At 55.0% G+C, this 26,301-nt stretch overlaps 1 protein-coding gene across 2 annotated transcripts; it reads right to left on the bottom strand.

The window, feature by feature from the left end:
* Positions 1-509: 509 nt before the first annotated feature.
* Positions 510-22,611, bottom strand: SCAP (SREBF chaperone). 2 transcript variants are annotated; one of them, XM_063303216.1, is made up of 22 exons: positions 22,386-22,611; positions 21,278-21,407; positions 19,586-19,743; positions 17,759-17,979; positions 17,167-17,272; positions 16,392-16,564; positions 15,614-15,740; positions 14,339-14,451; positions 13,563-13,657; positions 12,163-12,261; positions 11,766-11,984; positions 10,776-11,197; positions 9,098-9,292; positions 8,431-8,632; positions 7,613-7,728; positions 6,453-7,020; positions 5,617-5,702; positions 4,627-4,709; positions 3,995-4,161; positions 3,577-3,657; positions 2,551-2,757; positions 510-939 (listed from the first exon to the last, which is right to left on the bottom strand). In XM_063303216.1, the coding sequence occupies exons 1-22, from the start codon at positions 22,505-22,507 to the stop codon at positions 694-696; spliced, it is 3,936 nt and encodes a 1,311-aa protein (XP_063159286.1). In that variant the 5' UTR covers positions 22,508-22,611; the 3' UTR covers positions 510-693. The 2 variants fall into 2 exon arrangements, with proteins under 2 accessions (XP_063159286.1, XP_063159285.1); XM_063303215.1 differs by lacking the exon at positions 21,278-21,407 and having other exon boundaries at positions 22,386-22,477.
* Positions 22,612-26,301: the final 3,690 nt, after the last annotated feature.

The raw sequence follows: 26,301 nt of genomic DNA, 5'->3' as shown, positions 1-26,301 counted from the left end.
GCTCACAGGCCGGAATAAATAAGTACATACAGCAGAAATAAATATGGCGGGGTGCACCGTGCCCACCTGTCACTCACTGGCAGAGGGGCAGCCGCAGCTCGTTCAGACTCCTGCTGTGGCAAAGGCCCTGGCTGCTTCACTGGTCTGGCTCGCTTCCCACCCCCTCCCCTCCCACACCACCAGGCCAGAACCCACCTTGCCCCCACCCCAAGCCTCGCCAGATCACCACAGCACTGCTTGGGGGAGGGGGGGCTGGCTAAGGTGGGGCAGGGCCAGGGGGCCCTCGCGCTCAACCAGCCCCTGCAGAGCAGACGCCTGCCAGGGCAAAGGCTTCGCTCACGGGTCCCTTGCGGAGGGCAGCCAAGGAGCCAACCGAAAAAGGAAGCCCCTCACCCTGCAGCTGTCTGAGCTGCCCTGGAGGGGCGAGGGCTCATGTTGTTCCCCAGCACCCACCCAGAAAGGGAGGGGCCGTCGAGAACAGTTCCCATGGCCCCGCCCCGCCCCCTTTGCTGCCAGACTGTCCGTCACAAGAGGAACCCCTCTTTATTCCACGCCTGGAGAATTCGGCATAGGCCTCCCCCGACCCGTTCTTCCACTGGGAAGGAGCCTGCGTTCCGTCTTCACCCCCGCGCTGCCAGAAAGAGCTCCTGGGGGGGCAGGTGGGGGCTCTCTGGTCCTCATAATCGGCCCCCTTCAGTCTCGCTTCTCAAGGACAGACGGAACGTAAACCAGGTTGAGTTCGCTGCCAAAGTTGCAGACGATGGCTGCGTTCTCCAGCACCAGGATCTGCCGGGCGGGCTGGGATTCGTTGCTCTTGCCCAGGAAGACGGTCTGCAGCAGGTCTCCGTAACCAATGTCCCAGAAGGAGACGCAGCCCTGGCCGCCGGTCACCAGCAGGTTGTCCGAGATCACCCCCAGGCTGGCCCCGCATCCCATGTCCTGCGCAGGGAGCAAAAGGGAAGGAGGGGATCAGAAGGGGGTCTTGGCATGCGTCCTCGGGCCGGGCAGGGGAAGCAGGCGGTAGCGTAGCAGACGGACGTCAAACCTCCAAGCTCCACGCCCATCTTTGCTTTTACCGATGCGCTCTTCCCCCATTCAGAGGACCTGCATCACTGGGCGGGGAAGCGGTATCTCAATACGGGAGCCAAGCGTCACAGGCTAAACTGAGGCAGGCAACATTTCAGTATCGCTGGGAATCCTGAGCGCATCTTGGAAGCTTGGCTATCACAAAACACCCATAACAAGACAGGAAACCAACAGGGCTCTTTCACCCTCTCAGGCCCGTGTTAGGCGCTTTGCAACACCCCAACTTTTCCCCTGGCCAGTGTCGCTCCCAAGCAAAATAGCAGGTTGCAGCCACTCCATTTTGAGTTTTCAAGAGTGCCGACAGAGCCCATGGGAGGCCCAAGGGGATTCTTGGAAATATTGCAAAAGAACACCAAAACCAGTACCGAAACATATTGCCTTGCCCTAAAGTCCTGCTTCCAATATTAAAGGAAGTCAACAGACGCCCAAGGGGGCGACTGGGACCACTATGGAGCCTACGGATCTAGGCTGTGTCCCAAATCTCCACTGAAAGCAAAGTAGTGGAAGAGGAAGGGGAAAAGAATTGAGGAAGGGAAAGCGGCAAAAGTTCAGGCTAAACTGAGAACAGGGAAATCATTCCTAACAGCAGGTAATCCTCGCTTAACAACCACAATTGGGACCAGAATTTCAGTTGCTAAGCAAAGCGGTCATTAAGCAAATCTGACCCGATTTAAACACCTTTTTGTGGCGGTCATTAAGTGAATTGCCACAAGCGTTAAGTGAACCATGCGGTTGTTAAGCAAATCACGCAGTTCCCCATTGATTTTGCTTGCCAGAGGTCAGCTGGGAAGGTCAAAAATGGCGATCCTGTGACCACGGGACGCTGTGATAGCCATAAATGTGAACCAGTTGCCAAGCACCCAAATTGTGACCACATGACCGTGGGGACGCTGCGATGGTTGTTAAGTGTGAGGGCCAGTCGTAAGTTGGTTTTTTCAGCACCATAAGTCTGAACTAAATGAATGGTTGTTAAGCAAGGACTACCTGTACGCCTTATGCTGTACTTTTCGAAACAAATCCGGTTTGTACACATTTTCCATGCAGAAATCCGCCAAGATTTAAAAGGGCAACTAAAGAGCATTTTCTTTTTTGGCCCGGGTGCCTCCAACTTGGATGCACTCATCACCAAATGCAGCCAGATGGGAAGGTTAAGGATGTCCTTGTCAGACAAGATTTTGTGGTGGCAAAGCTGAGGCTCCAAAGTCCGTTTGAGCAACACAGGGATGTTCGCCAGCCGATCTCAAGGCCAGGCCTTAAAAGAGAGACTCTCTGCATCTGGCCCTGAAACGGACAGACAGCCTCGCTCTGGCCGCCCTTGCAGCTGGTGGGGGCTTTTCAAGTGGGCGGCTGCTCATCGAAGGTGACTGCTGAGCCTGCTTGGGGGGTTTCTGGGCAAACCGTGAGGGCCCCTCCAGCTGACCCACAGCAGGAAATGACTGGAGGGTCTCCTCAGAAGAAACACACCTGCTGAATGGAATAGTGCTTGATCCCCGAACTCCGGTCCCAGATGCTTATGACGTCATCCAAGCCACTGCTGATCACGCACGAGGACGTGCAGGTCAGGGAAGTGACGTCCCCCCGGTGGGCACAAATGTGGCTCACTCTGCTCCCCGTCAGCACGTCCCAGAGGCAGATGGCGCCATCCTGGCCCCCGCTGGCAAGCACCATCGTCTGAAGGGCAAGGAACAGGGGGCTCAGCTGTCCCAGCTCTCCTCACAGCCTCTGCCCAGGGCGGAGGGGAGGAAGGCCGACCCCCAGCGGAAACCGGACAAGGGCCCAGAATGGCTGGGATGAGAAGCTGCAGCCTCTTCCTGAAGGGGTCCCACCCCCAAATGACCCCCCCCTTTCTAAGGAGCGAGCCTGTCTTGGACCAGGCCTCCAAAGCAGGGAAAGGGAGGCTCTGCTGCCCTCCCAGAGGGTTCCAGAGGGACTTGCCACTGCCAGTGCCCAGGCTGAGGCCCTACGGCTGAGACCGCTTCCGTTTGAAACCCAACTGCTCCAAAAAGCTGCTCTCCCTAACTCCTGCGGGGAGCAAAGTCATATCCCAGGCACCGGGGGGCGGTGGGGGCGTATATGCTAGCAGGGGCTTTCTGAGCACCAGTTGAGCTCCAGGTCTTCTGTCTGGCTATTTCTCCTCTGTCCTCCCGTACGTTGATGCGCCAACCCCAGATGACTTCAAGTCAAGATCAAGGGTCCCCCTGCAGTCCAGTCTGGATGCCCATCGGAGGAGCATCCAAAGCCACCAGGCCATGCCCACATCAGCAGTGTGGCCGGCAACTGGGCTTCCGGGTGTTCTCAGCCTCCCTGTTCTTTCCAAGGGTTCCAGCCCTTGTGGGAAGCATGAAGGGCGGAGACCCGGGACAGAGCAGCCTCTCCGAACCTGCCCTCTACTGCCCTTCAGCAAATCCCTCTTCCTTGTTCTGCCCTTGCGGCTGGCAGCTGCCACTCCACCTGCCCTACTGCCGGGGCTGGTTTGGCTGGGCCTCCTACCTGGTCGATGTAGACGGCCGTGACTGCACCCGAGTGGCCCTGCAGAGTGAAGAGGCAGCACGAGTCCTCCAGACGGTAGACCTACGCGCGGGAGAAGGACGGCCATGAGCAAAGCCAGCGGGGGGCTCCTTGCTCCCTTCCTGGGATGCCCGTCTGAGAGCAACCTGCGGGGGAAGCCCCAGGACCAGAAGGCACATCCAAGAGCTAGGACCGCCACCCCAACTAGGTGCCCACCGGCACTCCCTGCCCACAGAGCTCTGGAACTGCTTTTGGGAAGGTGCCGTGAACCCATCTAAGCTGCCCCTTCCGTGCCAGGCTGACCACCATGCCCCTTCCCTGGGCCCTGTGCTAGCGTGGCAGGATCCTTTCCTGGCTGGCCCGGCCCCTGCCCCTGCCCCTGCCCCTGCCCACTCCTCACTCGGAGAGTGTGATCCTGGCTCCCTGTGACCAGCCGCCCCGCTGCAGCCTTCAGGGCTGTAATCGGCTTCTGGTGAGCGCAGGTCACTGTGTGAGTCAGCTGGCACGTGAGGACGTCACTGCTGCTGTACATGGGCGGGGAGGGGAGGCTGTTCCTGCCTGGGGTTGCTGGGGAGAGAGAGAGAGAGAGAGAGATGGTGAACAGGCACTGTCCGTTTCAGAGCCAGGTGTGCAAGGATGCTTGGCAATGTACTAATTTTACTCAGCTTTGACTGCCTTGCACATCTGGAATTCCTTTTGTAAAGGACTGGAATGAACAGAATAGGCAGGTCTCGGTTTAAGCATATGGAGCAGCGTTTCTCAACCTTGGCAACTTTAAGATATGTGGACTTCAACCCCCAGAATTCCCCAGTCAGCTGTGCTGGCTGATAAGGAGGGCCTAGGAGCAGAGGACAAGCAGGAAGAGAAAGCGGTGCCCAGGCACAGGAGCACTTTTGGACCATGGGAAGCTTTGCCAGCCATTCAACCCCCACTTACTTCCAGACTTGGAAAGAGCGGCAAGTTGTGTCTCAAGGGCTTCTGTTTCAACAGGGCCGGGGGCCTGGGGGTGGGGAGGCAGCCTTTGGTCCTTACCTTGAAACTGAGAGTGATGCACGGACGCAGATGTCCTCAAGGAGTAGAAATCTAGGGAGCCATTCAGCCTGGCAGCCACAATCCTTCTCAAGGAAAATGGGAAAGAAACAAACAAGAAAGGCATGTTTCATGTATGCAGTTAAAACACTGAACATCTTTAAGGAAAAAGTTTCCAAGGAGTTATCTATTTATCGGTCTCTCTCTCATCTACCTAAAGGTAGTCCTCGATTTACGTCCGTTTGCTTAACGATGGTCTGAAGTTACAACTGTCCTGGAATGGGTGTTTTATGGCTTATAAAGCCCTTCCGAGCATCACAAAACATTGCACCCCCCCCAACACGGTCACACGATTGCATTCCAGGTGTTTGGCATCTGGCTAGCATTTACGACCAGCTGCAGCATCTTGCAGTCATGTGACCGTGTTTTCTGTCATTTTTTGCCATTTTCCCACAAAAAATGCCCACTGGGGCAGCTGAATTTGCTTAATAACCATAAAAATGGTCATAAAATCAGGTCTGGCCACGTGGTGACTCGACTTAATGATCGCAGTGACTTAGGATGGAAACTCCAGTCCTAATTGTGGTTGTAAGTCAAGGACTGCCCCTATCTAAACTCCTGCAGACTGCAGACAGAGCCTCCATCACTACTCATGGCACCAGAAGGATCAAGTGTCAATGCCACAAGCTGTGGGAGAATCTCCATCCAAGGGTTAATCTGCTTAATTTCTGGAGAAGGAATGCAAGTGCTGCAGTAAAAGCAACAAATTGCCTTATTCTGCCTTAAGGCCCGACACAGGGTCTGACCCGCAGCAGCTTTTTCCAAATGGGGTAAACGCCCACACACGCCTGGCTGGATTGTGTATGTGGGTCAAAGTGAGTGCGGCCGTCTTGAAACTCACAGAAGGTCCCGGCCCCCGCGAAATGGGCACAGAAAGGAGAAGGCCCTCCAGGCAGTCTCTGGAACTGCTCCGGCCGCAGCCCCCACCCGTACCTGTCGCTCAGGAAGACGAGGGAGGTGATGCCTGACGGGCCGTCTTCACTGCTGCACTGCAGGGTTCCCTCAATGGCATCCCACGCCTGCGAGACACGAGAACAGAAGCGTGTGGCCATTGGAGAGTTTTCTCCCCAAAGTATGGGGAGGAAGAGAGAGTTCAGTTTGTCGACCGCCCTTCACCACCCCATCGGGCTCCCCAGCGAAGACGCTCACCACCCCATCTCGCTTCTGCAGGACCAGACCCTCGACCGAGCCAGTTCAAGGCGGCTGCTCCACCACTGGGGCTCTCCATGGGAACAGGGCCCCTGGATCCTGCCTCCCTGGATGCCAGTCTGTTTGCCCACCTGCCCTGCCCTGCCCTGCCCTGCTCTCCTCTGGGATGAAGGGGCTGGCGGGGAGACGGACTCTGAGCAGTCTCTGGAGGAGCTTGCAAGGCCTCCCCCTGCCTCTGGCAATCCCCACCTCAAAGGAGTTTCTCTCCGGGTGCTCTGAGGCCCTTAGCAAACCCAGCCATGGGAGGCGAGGGCAGAGGTAACGGCCCTGACAGACAGGAAGAAGAGACGCTACCGAGACAGACAGAAGAGGCCTGAGCCCGGGCCAAGAAAGCCGCGTGAGTAAATGTCTCAGACAAGCCCCTCCCTAATTCATGTGAGGACAAAGTAAGGGAGGGGGGCGCGCATTCAGACTTGCAAGATTCTGTCACTGCAGCTTTACAATAACAGTAGCCCTGACCTACAGGCCCTTGGTTTCCTAGCCTGGTCCACCTTGCAGGGCTAACAGCAAGTCCTCCGGCCAGCCAAGCCTGACCCCAGGAACACCCCTTGTTTTCTTACCTCCAGCCGCCCGTTGCTCCGGCCAGCCACAATTAGGTTTCCCTGGAGCTCCAAGCTCCAGATGGAGCTTTCAAAGTCGCCACCCCAGGAGAGAGGGGCAGAGGTCTTCTCCAGCCCCACGCAAGGCTCGTCCCCCAGGCTGCTCCTGCGGGTGCTGCATTCGGCCTCCTCGCCCTTGCAGCCTCGGGGCCAGGGTCCGCTGCTCTGGGGGCCGAAGGGCACCTGCCTGGGGGCGGCCGGGAAACCGGGGAAGTTCATGCAGTTGGGGGGGTCCTGCTGCTCCTCGCAGACCTTCCCCACCAGGCTGCTGAAGTCGTAGCCCTCCTGCCGGCCACTGACGGCCCGGAGGCGGGGCCCTGGGGCAGCGGCCTTGGCTTGCTCCAAAAAGTTGGTGTCAATGAGGGAGGTGAGATCAGGCTGGTCACTGAAGAGGGGTGGCGGTGGGGGGCTCCGTGCCCTACTGAAGGGGTGGCTGCCGTCCCAAGGGTCATCCGGCCCGCTTCGGCTGTCAGGGCTGTGATCCCAACAGTCCTGGAAATCCAAGATGCTGCTGTTGTCTCGGCGTAAGCTGAAAGGAAGCACGACACGCAGGCTGGCTGTAACGGTATGTGGGAAAGACCTTGGGAGACAGGAGGGAAGAGGGGCTGCCTAGGGAACGGTCAGATAAGAGGGAGCAGAGCCTGCAGCTGCATAACGGTTGGAGAAAGAGGCTCAGGGGGGACCATCCCTAGTTTCTCGGGCTGTAAGGAGATGGTGGGAGATTTGTCCTCTCATCTGGTCATGCTTCCTGTCTGGTCTATTTGGTAAGACTGACAGGCTGAGCTGAGGAGAGCCAGCACTGGGGAGCAGAAGGCAGCAGCCACCCCTCCAACCACCGAGTCCCCTTTTCGGGAGAGATGGGCGGTGATAGAAATTTGAAAAATAAATAAATAAGCAAGCAAACCAAGTTCACGTGGGGGAGATCCAGCTACTCTTGCACAGGAATCCTTTCGTGAGAAGTTACTGGCAACCCTTTTCTCATGGAACATCAGGCAGCAGCACCTTGCACAAGAGTTCCGGGGCAGCAAGGGGATCGGCTAACGCAGGCGTTCCATCTAGTGCACGTTCGGGAACCACCAGGCTGGGGCACGGAGACCAGTGGCAGCGGCAAAGAGACTCACCCTTGCTTTGGAATGACGGTCAGGCAGTCCCCGGTCTGAGCATCCCACACCCGGATCTGGCCCACCAGACAGCAACTGACCAGCAGCATCCCATCGCTGGCCAGGCATTCGATGTCCTGCAAAAGAGGCCCAGCTCCGCAAAGTCAGCAAAGGGCTTGAAAGTGGAGCAGGGGCCTGTGGGCCAGGATCAGGCCACTCTGCTCCAGCAGGCACACTTCCAGAGCAGCACAAAGCCACCTTTAAAAGCCCATAATAATAATGAGGTGGGGAAGGATCCACCCTGAAAGCAGCCAAGGGTTCAGGAGCAGGGCTGCAAAAGGCAGCCTTGGCTTTCTGGCCCCAGCTGAGGAGGGAGGGCCCCCAGAGAGAGGCGGCTTCAGCTGATGCACCCCAAAAGTCAACACGCCGTTGTTCAAAACTATCAGTAAGCTCCTTGCTCTGACCACTGTGGGGAAAAGATGCCAGCTGCACCTGCAGATGTCCAGGACCTCCAGCGTGGGTTGGAGCAGGGCGATGGAGCTTTCTGACCTCACCTTCCTCCCTGGCTGCCACAACAGAGTCCTGCCTCTCTCCCAAAGTCATTTTTCTTCTGCCCCCTTGCTCCTTTACACCCTCAATCTCTCAACCACCTCCCCCAGTCTGGTCTCACAATCTGCAAGCTTGAGAGGCGCACAGGAGAAGCTTCAGGAGATACCTCAGGGGGCAGAGGATTCCCAAGCAAGGGGGGCTAGAGCCGGGAATCAGAAGCCAAACCACTGGGAAGCCCCCTTGGCTTAGAGTCATTAGCAGCTCTGCACACACACACCCCCACCTCTCACCATGAGGTGGCCGCGGAGGACCAGGGGGATGATCTCCGTCTCGGGAGGCGAGTATCCGTAGTCATCGCAAGGCAGGTCCCCTCTCCTCCGGCGACTGTGGGAGGGCCCATTTTGCCCATAGTTCTTGGGGCAGAAGACTTTGTAGAGGCAAAAGAGGAGGAGGACCAAGAGGATCCCAGAGGCGAGGCCTAGAGCAGCGACCCTGATGGGATACGAGGAGGAGGAGGAGGAGGCGGCATGAAGAGACCTGGAGCTTCCTCGTCTGCCCCTCCAAAGGCAACAAGGCCGCAGCACAGCGTCTCTCCACCTTGGCAACTTTAAGACATGGGGACTCCAACTCCCAGAATCCCTCAAAGAATTCCCTCAAGGGAATTCTGGGAGTTGGAGTCCCCACGTCTTAAAGTTGCCAAGGTGGAGAAACACCGCCATAGGAGGACCAAAAGGCATTTCTGCTTGGAGAAGATGGCCCAGATACTTCCAGGAGATGCCAGAACAACATGGAACCTGTTGTCGTAGCCAGGTCAGGTTTGGGCCGTGGAACCCCACAGGGCCACGTCCGGTGGGGGCTCAAGACGCCACGATGGGTGTTCTTGTGGCCCAACCAGGCGCTGCTGCCCCTGCCTCCACCTCGGGTTCCCCCTCCCGGCCCTGAGATCGGCTCACTCACTTATAGAGCGTGACGTCTCGTGGGCTGGGCGCTCTGGGCTTATCTTCTGCCAGCCGGTCAGCTTGCTGTGCTCTCCCACTGCCCAGCGAGGAGGAGGACTGGTACCGGTTGGCCTCGTGAGGGTGACGGGCCTCTAAGGCCTCTTGTGGGTCCAGGTAGAGGGTGACGGGGATGACCGGGAGGATGCTAATGTAGCTGGAGAAAGAGAAGGTGCCAGTTGACGAGAGAAACCCCCCCCCCCCCGGGACTTCTGAGAGTTGCAGGAAGGGGAGGCAGACATAACGGGAACGGAGCAACGGAGCACCCAGAGGATGCCCGTCTGCCATCAGCTCTCCACCCGCTCCGTGGAGAGCTGCCACGGAGCTTCCACTCTGCCTATGCCTGTCCTGCATTCATGAGAACTTAACACATCCTGGAACACCCAGCTGGGAATTCTCGGCACGCAGCACTCTGCGGAGCCCATCAGAGAACAATCAGAAAAGTGACATTAATTGCCTGGAAGTGGTGACCCTCCGGGGTGGCTTGAGGCCTGTGCTGGGGCCTCCCCTGTCCCTAAGGCAGTGTTTCTCAAGCTCAGGAACTGTAAGAGGTGTGGCCTTCAACTCCGGCTGGGGAATACTGGGAATTGAATCCACACCTCTTAAAAGTTGCTACGGTTGAGAAACGCTGCCCTAAGGCTTAGGAGGTGCTTGTAAGGCTCAGCCAGCCGAAACTCGGAAGGGAGGAAGCAGGGGGCTGCACGTCCATTCCCTCCGAGTAGGGCTGGGGAGGGAGAGCTGCAGAGCTGCAGACCAACACGCTGCCTGGGCAGGAGGTCATTCCTCGCCGTCAGATTTAGAACTCAGCATGCCGAAAGCGGTACCACCAGATTAGTGGCAAGTTCTTACGAGAAAGAGGTCACCACTGGTTGCCACGTTAAACGGATGATCTGAAATTTAACTTGCTTCCTACCTCTGCCTGCTTTCTTGTTTTGCAAGGGATCCCAGTTATAGTATGCGTAAATTCAAGGGGATTAGTCCAGGCTGTCTGTTTATGCGAGTCTGAACCATTTTTACTGTTTTCTGAGCATTCTGGAAGCCACCCAGAGTCTTCTAGAGTGGCCATATTAAATCACATCGCATCAGTTAAACTAAACCGGGGAGAAAAGCTTGGGGATTGAGGCACGTAACGCACCTCGGCCAAGGACCTGGCAGTTGCCCCATTAGGATTTAAATCCATCCTAATCCCACCAATTTCCTAAACCAGGGAGGGTGACCTGCCCAGATTCCTTTCCACCTTCAGAAACTGGGAGAAGAATTCTCAGGGGCTGGCATGTGCTTTGCATGACATACCAGACTGATCTTGCCGTGCTGTTCTTCCAGAACGGTTGCAAAAGGCTCCACCTCTCCCCAGTGCCACTTTTTCACAGAACAACACAACTGCGAACAAAGCTCTGGGACTGCTTTGCACGATGCGTCAAGGAGGCTGGCTAGGAAGCAGCTTGCAAAGGAGAAGCTGGGCCCGCATCAGAGGCCCCCAGTGGGCAAGCGGCAGCCCAGAAGCAGAAGTCGGGCAAGGTGGGCAGCTGCGTCCAGAAAGCAACCTGCATGCGCCGGAGCTCGGCTGCCAAGCCCAAGTGCCAAGCTCACAGGGCAGAGCCAGGCCATCAGGAGGGCGGGCTCCGCGTAGGGCAACCCACCGTTTGGCCAGGGTGATGTTGTAGTAGCTGAAGAGCAGGGGCCAGTGGCGGAAGGACAGCTTGCGCCAGATCTCTTCGTCCTCTGCTCCCCAAGTCACTTCCGCCGTGGGGCCCAGGTCTGGGTGCCCCCCACTCCTTGCGTGTGACAGCTCCTCGGCATGGCGCTCCACCTCCGGCCGACGCGAGGTATCCGACGACTGGTTCACCGACAGCGGCGGCGGCGGTGGCTGCGCAGGGTCCGCAGAGAAGACGGAGAGGGACAGCTTGGCGTCCCCCGTGGGAAGGACCTCTCCCGGGACCGGCATGACTGGCAGCCCCGCTTCGCCCAGGGGGCTCTGCTCCGTGACGTGGGAAGCCAGGTAGAGGCGGAGGCCGGCGGGGTCCGTGTAAACCAGGATGCCAATCCAGACCACCGTCCCAGTCTGTGGGGAAGACGAGGTGTGGGCAGCGGTTACAGCAGTGCCCGGGATCAACCCTCTAAAGCAGTGTTTCTCAACCTTGGCCACTTTAAGACGGGACTTCAACTCCCAGAATTCCCCAGCCAGCACGGGACTTCAACTCCCAGAATTCCTCAGCCAGCATGGCTGGCTGGGGAATTCTGGGAGTTGAAGTCCACCCGTCTTGAAGTGGCCAAGGTTGAGAAACACTGCCGTAAAGGGATGGATTTCCCATTTCCAAGTTGAATAAGATGGGGAGCTCCCCAATCCTGGAGGAGCGTGGGGCAGGGGAGAAACTCAGCCTGTCCGCAGCATGCAGCTGCCACAGACACCCCCAGCTGACGGACGGCAGGAGCATGCCTGAAGCCGCACCCTCCCAACTTCCCCAGCCCTTTGTGCCTCCCCACTGTTTCCCCCCACTTCCACACAGCCCAACAGCTTCCCGGCTCTGGCTCCGAAACCCACTTGCTGGAAGGCCAGCTCTTTTTGCAGAAGGCTCTACGAAGCCTGGCCTCCTTCCCTCTGCCCGCAGCCCCGCAGCCCCAGGGCCTACCATGATGAGCCTCTGGGCCAGGCGGGTCCTGGCGAAGAAATAGACCACCCGCAGGCGCTTGGGCAGGCGCAGGTTCCGGAGAGAGGAGGGCTGGAGGTTGATGGTGTGCGGGGTGGCTGGGCGCATGGCCGGCTGGCGCTCATACCGTTGGCAACGGCCCCCTGGTTTGGCGGGCTGGAGGCAGGCTTCAGCTGGGAGCCTCTTGTTGAGATCAGCCAGCTGCCGAGGAAGGGAAGCCACCGGCCAGTCAGAATCGGACGTCTCTTCTCCCCTTCCCAGCCCGGCTAACTGTCCGGCAGGACGAGGCCCCCAAAGTATGCCAGCCTCACCACCCTCACCAGCTCTCCACACAGCCAGATCTTCGGGGCCAGCAAGAGCCAGTCCCCGCTGCTTTTACCTCCATGCGGCGGATATCAATGGAGAGGACGGTGGTGAAGAAAAACATCTGGAGGAAGAAGTCCGAGACCAGGCCCACCACTGCAAAAAGGCAGAACTCCTGCAAGGGACGAGAGGGCAGGAGATGGGGGCGATGCGGGGAGGTCCTCTCGGGGGAGAGACACTGAGGGGCCCAAACCCAGCCATAATAAACAGGAGAGTGAGGGCAGAGTCCTCCTGCGTGGCCAGCAGCCAGCCAGAACTGCCCTCAGGGCCAGACCAGCTGCAAAAACAGGAAGAACTGGGGCCAGGGTGGAGTCCCCGAACTGAGCTTCCCCTGCAACTGCACAAAGATGCTGCTGCTGCTGCTTCCAGGCAGGACCCCCAGGTAAGGCCACAAAATGGCTAACCGGGGAACAGCCCGCATGATCTGGCGGGAAGAGGCAGCCACAGGACAGTCCCGGGAGCTCTGCCTCCCTGTCCGTTTGGGACAGAGCTTGGGAGCACCTCGAGCAATACGGTCTCTGGGTGTCCTTCAAGCTCAGGGGCAGAGATAGGGGCCCACACATCAAACAGCTCCTCTTGGGGCAGGAGGGCCCCCCTAAAAGACTCAGACCACAACCACCTGAGCATGCCATGGTTCTCTCCGTGGCAATCATCCTTTGGCCTGCCAGCATTCTCTCTCCTCCCCATCTCTGAAGCCATGGGTGTTTGGAGAGGAGAGCTACAGACTCTGGAGCCCCAGCTAAATTGCTTGGCCTCCCCAAACAGGAAGTCCAGGAGAGGGCGGTGGGAAAGGGTCTGTGGGCTCAGGGCTGGGCACCAGCTGCGAAGCAGACTGGCTCCTTCTGCTCGGATGCCCGCTGCTGCCTGAAGCTCTGGCTGGACCTGATGCCAGAAAGCGGACCTCCGTGTTCCAGGAAAACCACAGGACAGTTTACACGCCTGGCATCGGCTCACCCTGGGCAGACATGGAGCACGTTTCACAGTAACCTTTCTCAAGCCCAGGGCCATGCTTGGCTGGCAGAGTAATCCCAGAAAGGAAATGGAGCCAGAACAAAAAGTAAATTTCGTCTGTTTCATCAACCTTGACGCTGTAAAACCGCTATTCTCTGGGCATTTATTCGTCCCTCCCAGCTGGTAGAAATGTCTGCCTGGCCCCGAGGCTGGAGGAGGAGGAGGACATGCAAACCCACAAATCACATAACTCCCCGGTGCCTGTCTAGACAACATTTAGGCCATGAGGAGCCTCGAGGTAACGCTGGCTGGGGAATTCTGGGAGTTGAAATCCACCCAGCTTAAAGTTGCCCAGCTTGAGAAGCACCGACTTACAGGACAGGCGGGCACGTGCCAGTTTCACCTCGGTGCCCCCCAACGGCCAGGCCAGGCCGCTCCGAAGAGTCCACCAGCCCCACCCAGTACCTGGATGGCCGGGACCCAGGTGAAGTAGCCGATCAGGATGATGCCCAGCTCGGTGCCCATGTTCTTCATGATGGACCAACTCTCGTTGCTCAAACCTGGAAAAGCGGGACAAACCAAGAGGGGAGGAGGAGGCCCGTGACCACGGCTACAGGGGGGCCGCTCTCTCTAGGCCAGTGAACGCCACGTGAAAGCGTTTTGAATGGATGGGTTTTTTAAACACGAGCCAGAAAGTTACATTTATTTATTTACTTTGTATTTCAAGTTTAGTCACTGCCCACCCCACTCAAAGAGTGACTCTGGGCGGTTTGTAACAAAAGCAGTAAAAATGGCTATCCGTGTCTCCCCTCCGTCTTCTCTCCGTTAAGCTAAACATGCCCAGTTCTTTAGCCGTTCCTCGTAGGATTGAGCCTCCAGACCCCTCACCCTCTTCGCTGCTCCTCTCTGCACTCTTTCTGGGGCCTTGGCGTCTTTTCTGCATTGGGGTGACCAGAGCTGGACGCAGGATTCCAAGTGTGGCCTCAGCAGCGCCGTCTAGAGCGGCACCATCACTTCCCCAGGATCCCAGGCCAGATCCCAGGATTCAGCACAGAGGAGCAGCAGCTCCAGAAGGGCAGGACCGGCCTGGCATGAAAAAGGGTCAACACCCAGATGCCCAAGAATCTCGGGGAACAGGTTGGGGCAAAACTGTGCCAACCATGACAGGCAGGCTCAGGCTACCTGAGCCAAGGGCTACCACCATTGTTCTGGCCAACAGAAAACCCCTCTCTTCCACATACCTTGGGCAATGCGCAGCTTCACTTCCAGGTCGACGGGCGTGGAAACCACCGATTTGGTGAGAACCAGCACGTTCTCTATGCCAATCACGACCACCAGGTACGGGAAGATCTCTCTGGAAGCAAAAGGGAAACAGGAGCTAAGCCAAACACGAAAAAAGCAGGTCAGGAACAACCTGGAAGGACAAAGACCCTGGGAAGGGAATGAAAATAAGGCCCTTATTGAAGAAAACAATTCACACATTTTCTGAAGGTTGTTTCCAAACCTCCAATAAAAGCACGGGTGGGGATTTCCGGATTTTTAAACTAACACAAATGTTGGAAAAGCAAACAGTCTACATCCCAGCAACTGCAGACATCTGCCAGGACATATTTCCACCATCTGCGCATCAACAAACAGAGGCGCGAAAGAGGCAGCTGCCTGCTGAAGAGACGTGGCCTGGATCCAAAACAGCCCCGGCTCCACTCTGCCAGCAAGGCCCCGGCAGTCGCGGGAAGCCCGGCACGAGGCAGCCGGGCTGGCCGCTCCGAGGGAAAGCTGTGGGGGCAGATGTGGAAATGCTCTCTGGTGTTTTCGCAGCTGTCTTGTCTGTTTGCACAAGGGCACTGTTGCAAGAGCCTGGCAAAAGATAGGCAGGGAAAAATGGGAAAGGCTCGACTCGTTTGGAAGCCCCATCAGAGAAATGGTGTGCCGGGCAAATGATGTGACCCTGGGATCACATCCCACCTTCACGGCTGCAACAGGGCTATGGAAAAGCGCCCGGAAGTTGCAGTGAGGGTAAATTTGGCAGCTCCGTTGTTCAGCAGCGCAAGGACGGAGATCAAACGATGCTTCTACTGGAAGATCTTACTGATCATCAGTTGCCTTCTGGGTAAGGGAGAAGGTGTGGATGACGAACCTAAAGCCATTAATGGCTTAGGGCTGGGCCTGATGACCTAAAGGGCTGCATCTCCTATTCTGAACCTGTCCAGATATCAAGATCCGCAGGATGGTCCTCTTCAGAGGCCCACCGGTCAGCCACGCAAGAGAGGCCTTCACCTGTGTTGGCCCCAGGCTATGAAAGGGACCCCCTCAGAATTGCACTGGGCCCCTCCCAGTCTTTTGAAAATCTAAGCAGACACAGAGACAAGGGACAAAGGGCTCGACAGCCGGACCGAGGGGTTGGCCAGCAGGACGCCTTCTGAGAGTGACCCCTCCGCCCAGAACCTGAAGGGGAGAGCAGCCTGGGGAATCCGGGTCACCGCTGGTCAGCCCGGAAGCGTCGTTCAGCCACTCACCCTCCGTTGAGCGTCGGCGTGAGGCCGAAGAGCGTGCACAGCCCAACCGACATGAGCAGGGAGCTGAGCACCGTCACGACCGCAGCCAAGGCTAGGCCCCATTTGGACTTCACCATGTCAATCTTGCCTGAGGAAGAAAAGAAAGGCCCCTCAGCCTCGGAGACAGAGGCCACCCCCGGCCTCCCTTCCCAGCCGGGGAGGAAGAAGCAGAGGCTGCAGCCGCCACGTGCGGGCCAAGGCACAAAGGGACGGGTGGCACTCCCACCCTGGCAGGTTGGTGGCCTTGGCTGGAAGACTGTAGAAAGAGGGGACCGGCATGCACACATTCAAACCCTGGTTGCCGGGTTAGCAGCCCGAATTCTGGGTGCACCCAGCGCACTCACCAAATGGGCTGCGTTCACGCAACACGCTTGGCCACACTTGGCCACATGCACGATCAAACTTAACCAAGCTTACGATGCTGGCTATCTGCAGTCACTGCTAGATCCTGAACCGATGCGTGTGCTGCCAACCCAGCCCCATAAAGGGGGTTGGAAATAGAATTAAAATGAAAACTGACAGAGCATCAACGTTCCTGTAATCCCGAGGCTGTTCCGGGTACTGAGCAAGCCAAGCCAAGCCGGGCAGGACCCCCACACCATCGACTCGGCGTCTCCTATCTTGCCCCGGGAATTCCTTCTGCTGTCTTTCAGCCATGCCTGCTGCGTGTCCTTTGCGCCACTGCTGCCAAGCCCGCCGTGGGCGAGGGGCTGCTCCTCGCCAGTTCCCTCAGACTTACGTGTGGAGAAGTAGATGTAAGCAAAGAGGATGATGTAGGTGGTGACGAGGGGGATGAGCTCGGCGATGCCAATCTCCTCCTTGAAGTGGACGTGGACCATCTGGTCTTCCTGCAGGCTGCTGTTGGCGCTGGGGTGCAGCAGCTTGAGACGCGAGCGGAGGCTGGCGAGGAACCTGCCCAGGGGGCAAAAAAGAGGTCCCACCTGCAGAAGTGGCCGGTGCCAGGCATCGGGGTAAAAAGAGCTTGCTGGGCCCTTCTCCCCACTTCCCCTCTCGAGGGCTGAGGGTTCCCGATGGAAAGAAAAGCACACTCTTTTCCAGAAGAGAGGAGAGGCAGGAGATGGCACACTTAATACACCAACAGTCGAGTCAGCTGGAAGCTGAAAGATCTTTATTTGTAACGGAATATCCAGCTGGTGGGAACCAAGGATCAACTGCCCCTTGGCAGCTGCTCTGGATGAACACTGTGCAGCCGCCTCACGAAGGCTGGCGTTCCGCAAGCTGTTCCAACTGATTGGCCGTGGGAAACTGCCCATCAGTGTCACTCCCAGACTGCCCCAGAACATAAAAAAACAGACTTTGTGGGTATTTGTGGGTACTGCAAAAGTAAAAGATGACTGGGCCGTGACCGATGCTGGTCCGTCCAGAGACAGCCCCAGCGTGGATTTTAAGAGCCTAGCGGAGAAGCAACTCTGGAGAACACCTCAAAGAAGAAGGGAGCCCAGCCTGGCCAGAAGGTTCCCTCGCACGGCCTGGTCTTCAAAAGCAGCGCTCACCTGGAGTCATAGTGCCGGAGACCCAACGTGATGGCGTAGGCCACCACCCGCTTCCGGTTGTAGAGGCTCACGCCACTGTACTTCCCAGGGACGCCAAAGAGTAGGTCTGAAGAAACGAGAGAAACTCATCAGAGGTGACTGGGAAGGGACCCTCACCCCAAACCACGCACGGAGTGATACGACCACCCAACGTGGAGGATACGCTTGCTGACCCGAAAATACTTCTCAACCTGGAGGTCCTGGCTCATGCCTGCTCACAACCATCTGTCCCTCCTGACGTTGGCTGGCATTCCTGCAAGGACCCCCCTCTCCAAGTCCTGAGCCGGAGCTCCTGAACGTGGCCCTGGGCCCACGTGGCCCTCTTCCCCCCACCGTTCCCCCCACTGTTCTCACCAACCACCTGCCCTGTTCTGCTGCCTCCTCCTCCTTGGCAGGGCTGCAACGGGGGCCACCATGCTGCGCACTGCCCACCAGGCTTCTCACCCAGAGGGCATCCAGCTGGCTGAGGAGCGCTCGCTCCCCACGGCTGGAAACCAGAACGCCCAGGACCTTGTCTCCTCCAGGAGCGCCCTCGGCCATTCTGGCTTCTTACCCTTGGGGGTGGCTGACGTCTGCAAGGTCTTTGGCTCATGCTGGTGGATGGTCCTAACAAGGTCCGGGTCTGCGCTGAAGCGTTCCTGGTCATTCTGCCAGAAGTTCCCCGGGGAGAGGAGGAGGCAGCCATGCTCAGGCAACAGCCCACGAAGCTTCTTCAAGCCGGGCAGGAGGTCTGTGACTTGAAGGCAGATTTCGTCCAAACTTTTAGTCCTGGAGCTGGATGCAAAAAGAGAGCGGGAGGGAGGGAGGTGGGGGTTCAAGCAAGCCAGGGCTGTGGGATGCTGCAGTCCCTACAAACATTCCCCCTGCCCTCTTAAGCAGTATTTCTCAACTTCAGCAAGTTTTAAGGTGTGTGGACTTCAACTCCCAGAATTCTCCAGCCAGCATGGCTGGCTGGGGAATTCTAGGAGTTGAAGTCCACACACCTTAAACTTGCTGAGGTCCCCAAACACTAGTCTTAAGATTCCTCTTTCCCGGTGATTTGGGATATGGCCTTGTTTCCAGGCGCACCTGTCCTATCAAAACTCCTTGGCTCTGCGATAGACAACCTTGCGGCCTCTTTCCCTTTCGCTTAATACACCATCCACCGGATTGTTAAAGGCACATCAATGCATCTTCTACATCTACTGCTTTGGGGAACATAGATTTCCCATCATGCCACGCAATCCTCAAACTTCCAGGCTAGACACACCATCTTTTCCATGCGGTTTATTCACTCTGTTCTGCCACCCAACAGAGCTACCGCCATGAGAAGTGGGAGGAAAGCTTCATCCCCAGAAGGAACAGGGAAGGCTTCATCCTCAGGGGACAGCCATGTTGGCCCAGGACAATTAAGTTTTGCCTAAACTCAGAGCGAGTTAGACAGGCCAGGAAGGGGAAGGCTTCTAAGCCTCTGGTGGAGCTCAGCAGAAAAGACGAACCCTTTGTATGAAACCTGAATGTGGCACCTAACTGTGGTCGTTCCCACCCAGGATTTGGCACCTGCTATTGACACAAGGGTCACAGTAAGCAGCAGAATCTAGCCCAGCTTGGCTAGTCTTGAAAAAGCAAACCAGGATTGGACCTGGTTAGGACTTGGATAGAGACCAACAGGGAAACTCAGAGGCATGTAGGAGAGGTTGGGAAATTAAAAGAAAAAAACAGAAGACAACGGTCAACCACATCTGCATCATTTCAAGGAAATGCCACAGACGTGTCCATGAAGATGCCAGGAGCCCGGCTTGGCTTTCCAGTTACACAACGTATGACAAGGCAAAAGATGATTAAAGGCAGAGTTTCTATGCACCCGCTACAGGGACAAACTGTTCCTGGGCTCTCCGAGGCATGAGCAGTAGGCTGTTACCAGGAAAACTGGCCCCAAAGTGTGCATCAGTGCATCAGCACAACGCCAAATTACTTTTCTGCTATCTGGGAAGCTGAGAGAGGGAGGATGTTCAAGGGTGTACAATCAAAACTTTCCGGAGGTATACAGATGTTTCACGACTGGAGTTTAGTGGGCATCAGAGATCTGCAGCTCTAAGAAAGGGACCTGGCAGCTGACTAAAATCTCATTTTAGTGAATGATGAGAGCATAATAAAAATAACAACAACACCACTAACGGTCAAGGGAATTCCTGGAATATCACCCATGTCTCCGGATGCTAAATCCTACACCTTCTCTGTGGGCAAAATGAAACTCCCCCTGCGTGGAAAGATGCCATCGGGCTTGTAAGCGGGCACCTGTCCATCAAGTGCCCTTTTGCACTACTGCTGGGTGTGCGTGGGTGTGAAGACCGAAAGCAAGTTAGGAACCCTGCCCATTTTCTGACAGGAGATCACCTACCCGTCTCGCAAGGCGTGATTTCTGATTTCTTCCACCAGCTGGAAGACCCGGGCGAGCGGAGACCGAAACACATCAATTGCCAGGAATGTTTTAGGCCATGGGGAAACAGTGGCTTTCACCAGGACCTGCTGGATGTAGGCTACAGGCGCTCCGGAGTACTGGAGGGGAGAAAGACAGACATACCCTGCAGCATTAGTGTCGGCCTCGCGAGGTGGACCAGACAGGAAACACGGCCAAGGAGCTAATTCTACTTTATTGCAAAGCTACATTGACAGAATCTTGCACGTCTGAAAGTACTTCTCTCCCCCTGTCCCTGTTACAGCCCAAGAAACTAGGGAGGGTCCCTCTGAGCCTCTTGCCCTGCCCACATTCCTGCTATCAGCTAAGCTGTCTTTTATCTGACCGTTACCTTGGCTGCATCTCTTGGCCCTGTCTCCCAAGGTCACCCCCACATACCATTAAAGTTATCAGACCAAGCCCTCCATTCCACTTAGCAGCCCTTCCCAGGCTGAGGTCTTCCAGAAGTGTGGACACAACTCCCATTACCCTGAAGCCAGGCAGCTCGGAACTAAAGGGAGTTGAAATCCCCAGCCCCCATAGAGGACCACGTTGGGGAAAACTGCTTTAGAGTAAGGTACTAATTCCTTAAAGGGCTTTACAGTCGCTGTCCCAAGCTGCAGCTCTTTCAGCAACAAGGCAGTGATGGAACTCAGGTTTTACACCGGCATCTTTGAGGAATTACTGCCAGTTGGAGTAAAACGACTGCTAGGCAGGGAAAAAAGCTGAGTTAATAAATAGAATTGGTTTGCTGACATAACATGCTCTACCGAACAAACAAAGATGTGATGATTCCCAGCCTGTGCTAAGACGATGGCTGAATTCCCACACTGCCCAGACCCATTTTAGGCTAGTGCAGTTAGTCCTCGACTTACAATCACAACTGGGACCAGAACTTCCATTGCTAAGTGAGGCAGCCATTAAGTGAGTCGTGCCCGATTTTATGATCTTCTTTGCTGCGCTCGTTAAACGAACCATCATGGTTGTTAAGTGAACCACATGGTCATCAAGGCTGCCAAGCGCCTGAATTATGATCATGTGACCATGGGAATGCTGCGACAGTCATAAGTGTGGGGACTGGCTGTCACTTTTTTTAGGGTCATTCTAACTTCGAATAGTCGCTAAAGGAATGGCCGTAAGTCAAGGACTACCTGTATAGCCGAAGAGGCTGAGCAGCAGGCACTTTCTTATTTCTATTATGTTTCCTGTAACAGATTTTCAAGGATATTAACCCTTCATTCTGCCTTCTTCCAATCCTCCAAAAAAAAAAAAAAAAGGAAAATGGATGAGGAAGAGTATGGATTTAGGGCAGTGTTTTTCAACCTTGGCAACTTCGAGGTGTGTGGGAGATGCTGGCTGGGGAATTCTGGGAGTTGGAGCCCACACACCTCAAAGTTGCCAAGGTTGAAAAACACTGGTTTAGGGGAAAGAGCAGAACGAACAGAATCAAGGAGGCTGGTCCAAAGAGGAGAGAAGCCCAACGGCAGGAAGAGGAAGCTGAAGGGGTTTTCTGTGCCTCAATCCACAAAAGGTAATGGCCGGTTTTCTCCTCCTCCTGCTGTGGCTGCACGCCCCCAGGGGGAGAGCAAAGAGGCCCCAATCAGTGCAGCAGAAGCCGTCTAGCAGGATCAGTACCCAGTCAGGCCTCTCGCTTGGCTCTCCTTGCCGCTGTGCCGGGTCAGCCGGAGGGTGGGCATAGTCCTTCACTGGCGTAGTGTATTCCACAGGCCCCGTGCCTGGCAGTGGGAGCTTCAGCAACGGGTAGCTGCAAGGCAGGAAATTCAGAAATTCAGAATTACTTTCCAAGGCCAGCTCAAGTTTCAGAAGAAGTGAAATCTCCTCTCTCACGTGAAGGCTGAAAATCTACCCTAAGCTACCCCCAGGAGCGTCTGTGAAGGTTTCAGAAAATCCAATACGGAAATTCCGGTCCTAACTGTGGTCGAAAGTTGAGGACTACCAATTTTATGACCTTTTTCGCTGCGCTCGTTAAATGAACCATCATGGTTGTTAAGTGAACCACATGGTCATTAAGCGAACCCTGCTTCCTCCATTGACTTTGCTTCTCAGAAGTCAGCCAGGAAAGTCGCAAATGGCGATCGTGTGACCCTGGGATGCTGCAACCATCATAAATACATGCTGGTTGCCAAGCGCCTGATAAATACATGCTGGTTGCCAAGCGCCTGACTTATGATCACGTGACCATGGGAATGCTGCAACGGTCATAAGTGTGAGGACCGGCTGTCACTTTTTTTAGTGCCATTCTAACTTTGAATGGTTGCTAAAGGAATGGTCGTAAGTCGAGGACTGCCTGTATAGCTGAAGAGGCTCCTCACTTTCAAACCATAGTCCAGGATTGCAGGAGAGCAACCAGGCAGGAACAGCCTCTCTGGAATTAGCTGGAATATTCTGCTTTGCTGCCCTGATTGCAGACTTAGACCTGGGATGGGCAACTCATAGCCAGCATGCTCCAGAGGGGTAGGGGAGACATCTCTGGAGCTTCTTCCCTATTTGAGGGAGTTTGGGGGATAAATCCTTTTAATCCCAAATAAAAATCAATCTTTTGTTTTTTAGGGGGCAAAATGGGTGGTTAACCCCCTGCAAGCCTTAAGGTGCCCCTTGCCATCAAGGCAGGTCAATGAGGTTTCCAGCCCTGTGCTCTAGAAGAAACACAAAGACTGACCCGCATGCGCGCGCATGCGCGCGCGCACACACACACACACACCCTTGGGAAGAGGGCTCTTACCAACAGGCCAGGACGCAGAGGCCTGTGAAGAGGATGATTGGGATGGGGCAGGAAGCGCACCGCAGTCCGTGGTTGTAGAAGGCCCGGGAGATCTTCTCACGCAGGCTATCAGACCAGGTCATCCTCGGCCCCCAGTCAGCTAGCTGCCATCCCGGAACGGGCAAGCGGGCATCAGCGGCACTTCCTCAGAGCAGCTCTCCAGAGGCAGCACTGCGTGCCAGGCCACCTTTGGGAAAGCAAGCCGGGAAAATGGTCAAGGGGCCGTCCGAGAAGCAGACACACCCTCGCTGGGCCTTGTTCTCCGAGAGTGCCCAGACGGGCCCACTCATAGTTAGACACCATGGCTGAGTTCACGGATCACACCAGGCCCAAAGGAAGCAACCCACGAGGGAACTCGGCAGAGTATATGGTTGAGGGTGACGTAGGAAGCAACCTTCGTAGGCTGCTGGATAAACCACGGTTAAGTCGAATCATGCAGGCCCCTCAGTCACACGGGTCACGGAGGCAACTGTAAGAACTGTGCTTAAGGTTATGGATAAAGACAACTTCCACAAGGCACACCCAAGACTCAGAGCATAATGCAGGATAACACAACCCAACCCAAGATAGTGGCTCGTCCTGCCATAATCCCCAAATTCTCAAAACAAGTCCTGGAGCCAAATATTCTCATCCTCCATTTTCGGAATAAAAGTGAGGAACTCAGAATGGAAGGGCGCCCTCAGATGCAGAAAATGTTCCAGGCAGGGACGAAAACTCTCCAGGCCTAAATCACTCCAGACTTAACAGGTTTGTCCCCGACTGCATCTCCTGCAAAGTTACAGAAGAGAAATCTAACAAATTACAGGAGAGCCTCTACAGAAACATTCAACAGTCTGATAAATATTTCATTGGAGATCATACGGGGCTTCCTTAGTTCTCCCCATGATCTTTTTTTCTTTTCAACTAGTTTAATAAATTTCCAGTTCAGCAGACTGGGAGGTGCAGGGAACGAAATCTGAGTTCAGTTTGCTTTGCCATGCAAAGCAAAGCTGATTCTGTCTTAAATCTCTACAAACAATACCCACATTTAATGCAAAGGTTGTAAAATATGTTGTGTATATTACATAACAATTACACAAATTATGCAAAGTTTACAGATGTTATCTAAATTTAGATTTAACAGACACGGAGCTCTAACAGACACCTTTCTTTGCAACCTTGGCCACTTTAAGATGTGCGGACTTCCACTCCCAGAATTCATCAGGCTCCATCCAAACCAAGGGAAGGATCAGGAGGAGCTTCATCCCAGCTGGCGGTCTTCAAGGAAGTGGGCATCACTGCCGTCTTCCAGGCAACTGGCAGCCTTCCCACGGGGCTGCAAATGGCAACGCTGTGGTTCAGCCCCTCTGAAGACAGCCCCTTGGGAAAGACTGAGCTACCGTCTCACCTCCACACAAGCTCCCAATTTACAAGGCCTCTCTAGCCTGAGGAACACGGTGCCACTCTCCTGCCTGGCATCTAACTACTTTCCTGTTTCCCTTGAAGCCTCCTGCAACCTGGCAGAAACTTAGTTTCTGAAGGACAGAGCAATCCGGGCCTTGATTGCTAGGCCAAGGGCGAGGGAGGAAGGCCAAAACACTCCAAACCATCTCACAGAAAGAACGGCCTGCTGGAGGAATGCAGCTGCCCAGCTTTTATCAGGACAGCCTTCAACCTGGGGTGCAATGAATTTGTCCCAGACAGTAACAAAACAGAGCCTTGGGAAGCCAACAGAGACAACCAAGATCGGGAGGGGGAGGGAGAGATCTGAAGAGGATGCCAAGGAGCTGCCCAACACTTCCAACTCTAGGGTTCTATGGTCCTAAGATGCTCAACCAGAAACCCACTGTAAAAGCTCATGGGCTCATAAAGAACAGGTCTTTTTTTTTTAATTTCCAGTAAGTCGAACACCCACCTATGTCTGCACAAGCCTTTGTCCATTTTAGCAGGCTTTATTAATAGCCTACAAGTCTACTGGGCATTCGGACCCTTCTCCCAAATCAAGAGGAGAGTCAAAGCGGTTTGCCCGGACCAGACGGCCTTGCACTTAAAAACTCCTTTAGTATCCATAAGCAACCGGGCTATTGATTGAGTGGGTTGGCAAGGAAAAGACAAATTGCTCTGTGACTTTGTTTCTCAGCTGGTCCCAAGAGAGATGTAAAGGTTCCAGAAACTTCAGAGCCAGGGGACAAAATGAGATTTAAGGAAATTATAAATACAGGCAATACTGACTTCCCCATCCAGTTTGGTTTTCTGTTTCCACAAAAACACGGCTTTGTGCGATTATTGTGTTGAAGAGATCGAAGTCTTAATCGTAATAGAGCTCCTACACTTTCACAGCCACCTACACAGCTTGTGGCATAACAGCAACCCTTCCCAACAACTGCCCTCCCCTGCTCAGGGTGCCTGACTGACTGGTTCCATCAGATTTCCACTTCACCTCGGCTGATGGACCACAGTGTTCCAGTCTGAAAAAAAGGATCCAACTAGACTGAACTCTGCACGCTCTGGACTTGCTTTTAAAGCAGCCACACCAGAGTTTTACTTGGATTTTCTTTCTTAAAAACTTCTATTGGCACAAGACACATTTACTCAAGTTAACAACTTGGGCTGTGTTCTCTCAGTGAAAAAGCGTGGGGTGGAGTGTTCTTTGAAGTAATGTGAATAAACGTATGTTCGCAGCGAACTGAATAATTCCACAGTGGGAAAATAGGAGTGAAGTGGGAAGCAAATCTTTGCAGGCTTAACCCACATTTTTGTTGTTTGTCCCAGCTGGGCTTTGGTGCCCTAAGATTTGGCCATTTACAAAGAATTGCTGTAGGTCAGCTGGACTCTCATCGAAGATCATTCTGACATTCACTTCTGTAGTTACAAAATAGATATTCATGTTTGCACAGATCTGGTTTTATGGAAATTAAGCCCAAACAAGCCCTCCGTGCTATGCGTGGAGAGAAACAGTCAACATGGAATCAAAGGGCTGGAAGAAACCTTGGAGGCCTCCTAGCCCACCCCCCTGCTTCAAAGCATCCCAGGCAAACGGCCGTCCCATCTTTTTTTGCGAACCTCCAGTGTTGGAGCGCCCACAACTTCAGGAGGGAGGCCGATCTACTGCCTGTCAGCTCTCGCAGTCAGGAAATTCCTCCTTGAGTCTGGGTCTCTCACTGTAAATCGTCCACCCACTGGTGGTCCAACCCTTGGGCACCTCAGAGAATAAATCCATGCTCCCTTCCCCAGGACAGCCCTTTAAGGATTGGAAGGCTGTCATACCTCCCCTCTGCCTCCTCCTATTTGGGCCAAACCTCCCCAGTTCTTTTATCTGCTTTTCATAGGATTTAACCCCCAAGCCCTTCATCATCTGCATCGCTCTTCCCTGCATTCTTTCCCCTTTCTCAGCATCTTCCTTCTTGTACTTTGGTGACCAAAACTAGGCAGTGTGTTCCAGACGTGGTCTAATCACTGCAGCAGACAATGGAATTATTACTTCCCATGGTCTTGACATTATTACACCGTCGACACCGCCCAAGGTGCAATTGGCTCTTTTGGCGGTGGCTGGGCGCTGCGAGGTCACACGTAATCCGTGGACTATCAGGACACCCAGACCCCTCTCACAAGTACTACTGCTGAGTCAGTGCTTATCCTGCACCTGAGCATCAGGTTTTTCTCACTAAGTTGAGAACTTTACACTTCTCACCACCAAACAGCACTTTGAGGGTAGAGCCTAACGTTCGGGTCCATCGAGATCTTTTTGAATTTGAGCTTGTCTTTGGAGACTTTAGCAATCTCCTCAAGCTTTGAGTCAACTGCAAATTTGATACACGTCCCTTCTATCCCCTAATCTGTGATACTGATGAAAATGCTGGAGAGCATTAGGTCCAGGACCGGACCTAATTTCATGCCT

This window comes from Candoia aspera, chromosome 4 (genome assembly GCF_035149785.1).
Source record: "Candoia aspera isolate rCanAsp1 chromosome 4, rCanAsp1.hap2, whole genome shotgun sequence".
NCBI classification, from domain to species: domain Eukaryota; kingdom Metazoa; phylum Chordata; class Lepidosauria; order Squamata; family Boidae; genus Candoia; species Candoia aspera.
The sequence above is the reverse complement of the archived record's forward strand: the minus strand, read 5'-3'. Positions and strand labels throughout refer to the sequence as shown.

Bases quoted from the DNA above. Each gene is read 5' to 3' on its own strand.
- SCAP (XM_063303216.1), bottom strand. From the start codon at position 22,507: ATGACCTGGTCTGATAGCCTGCGTGAGAAGATCTCCCGGGCCTTCTAC. The intron at 12,262-13,562 runs GTACTGGGTGGG...CGTCCCTTGCAG, and splicing joins CCTGGGTCCCGGCCATCCAG to GAGTTCTGCCTTTTTGCAGT. The intron at 5,703-6,452 runs GTAAGAAAACAA...CGTGTCTCGCAG, and splicing joins GGAGCAACGGGCGGCTGGAG to GCGTGGGATGCCATTGAGGG.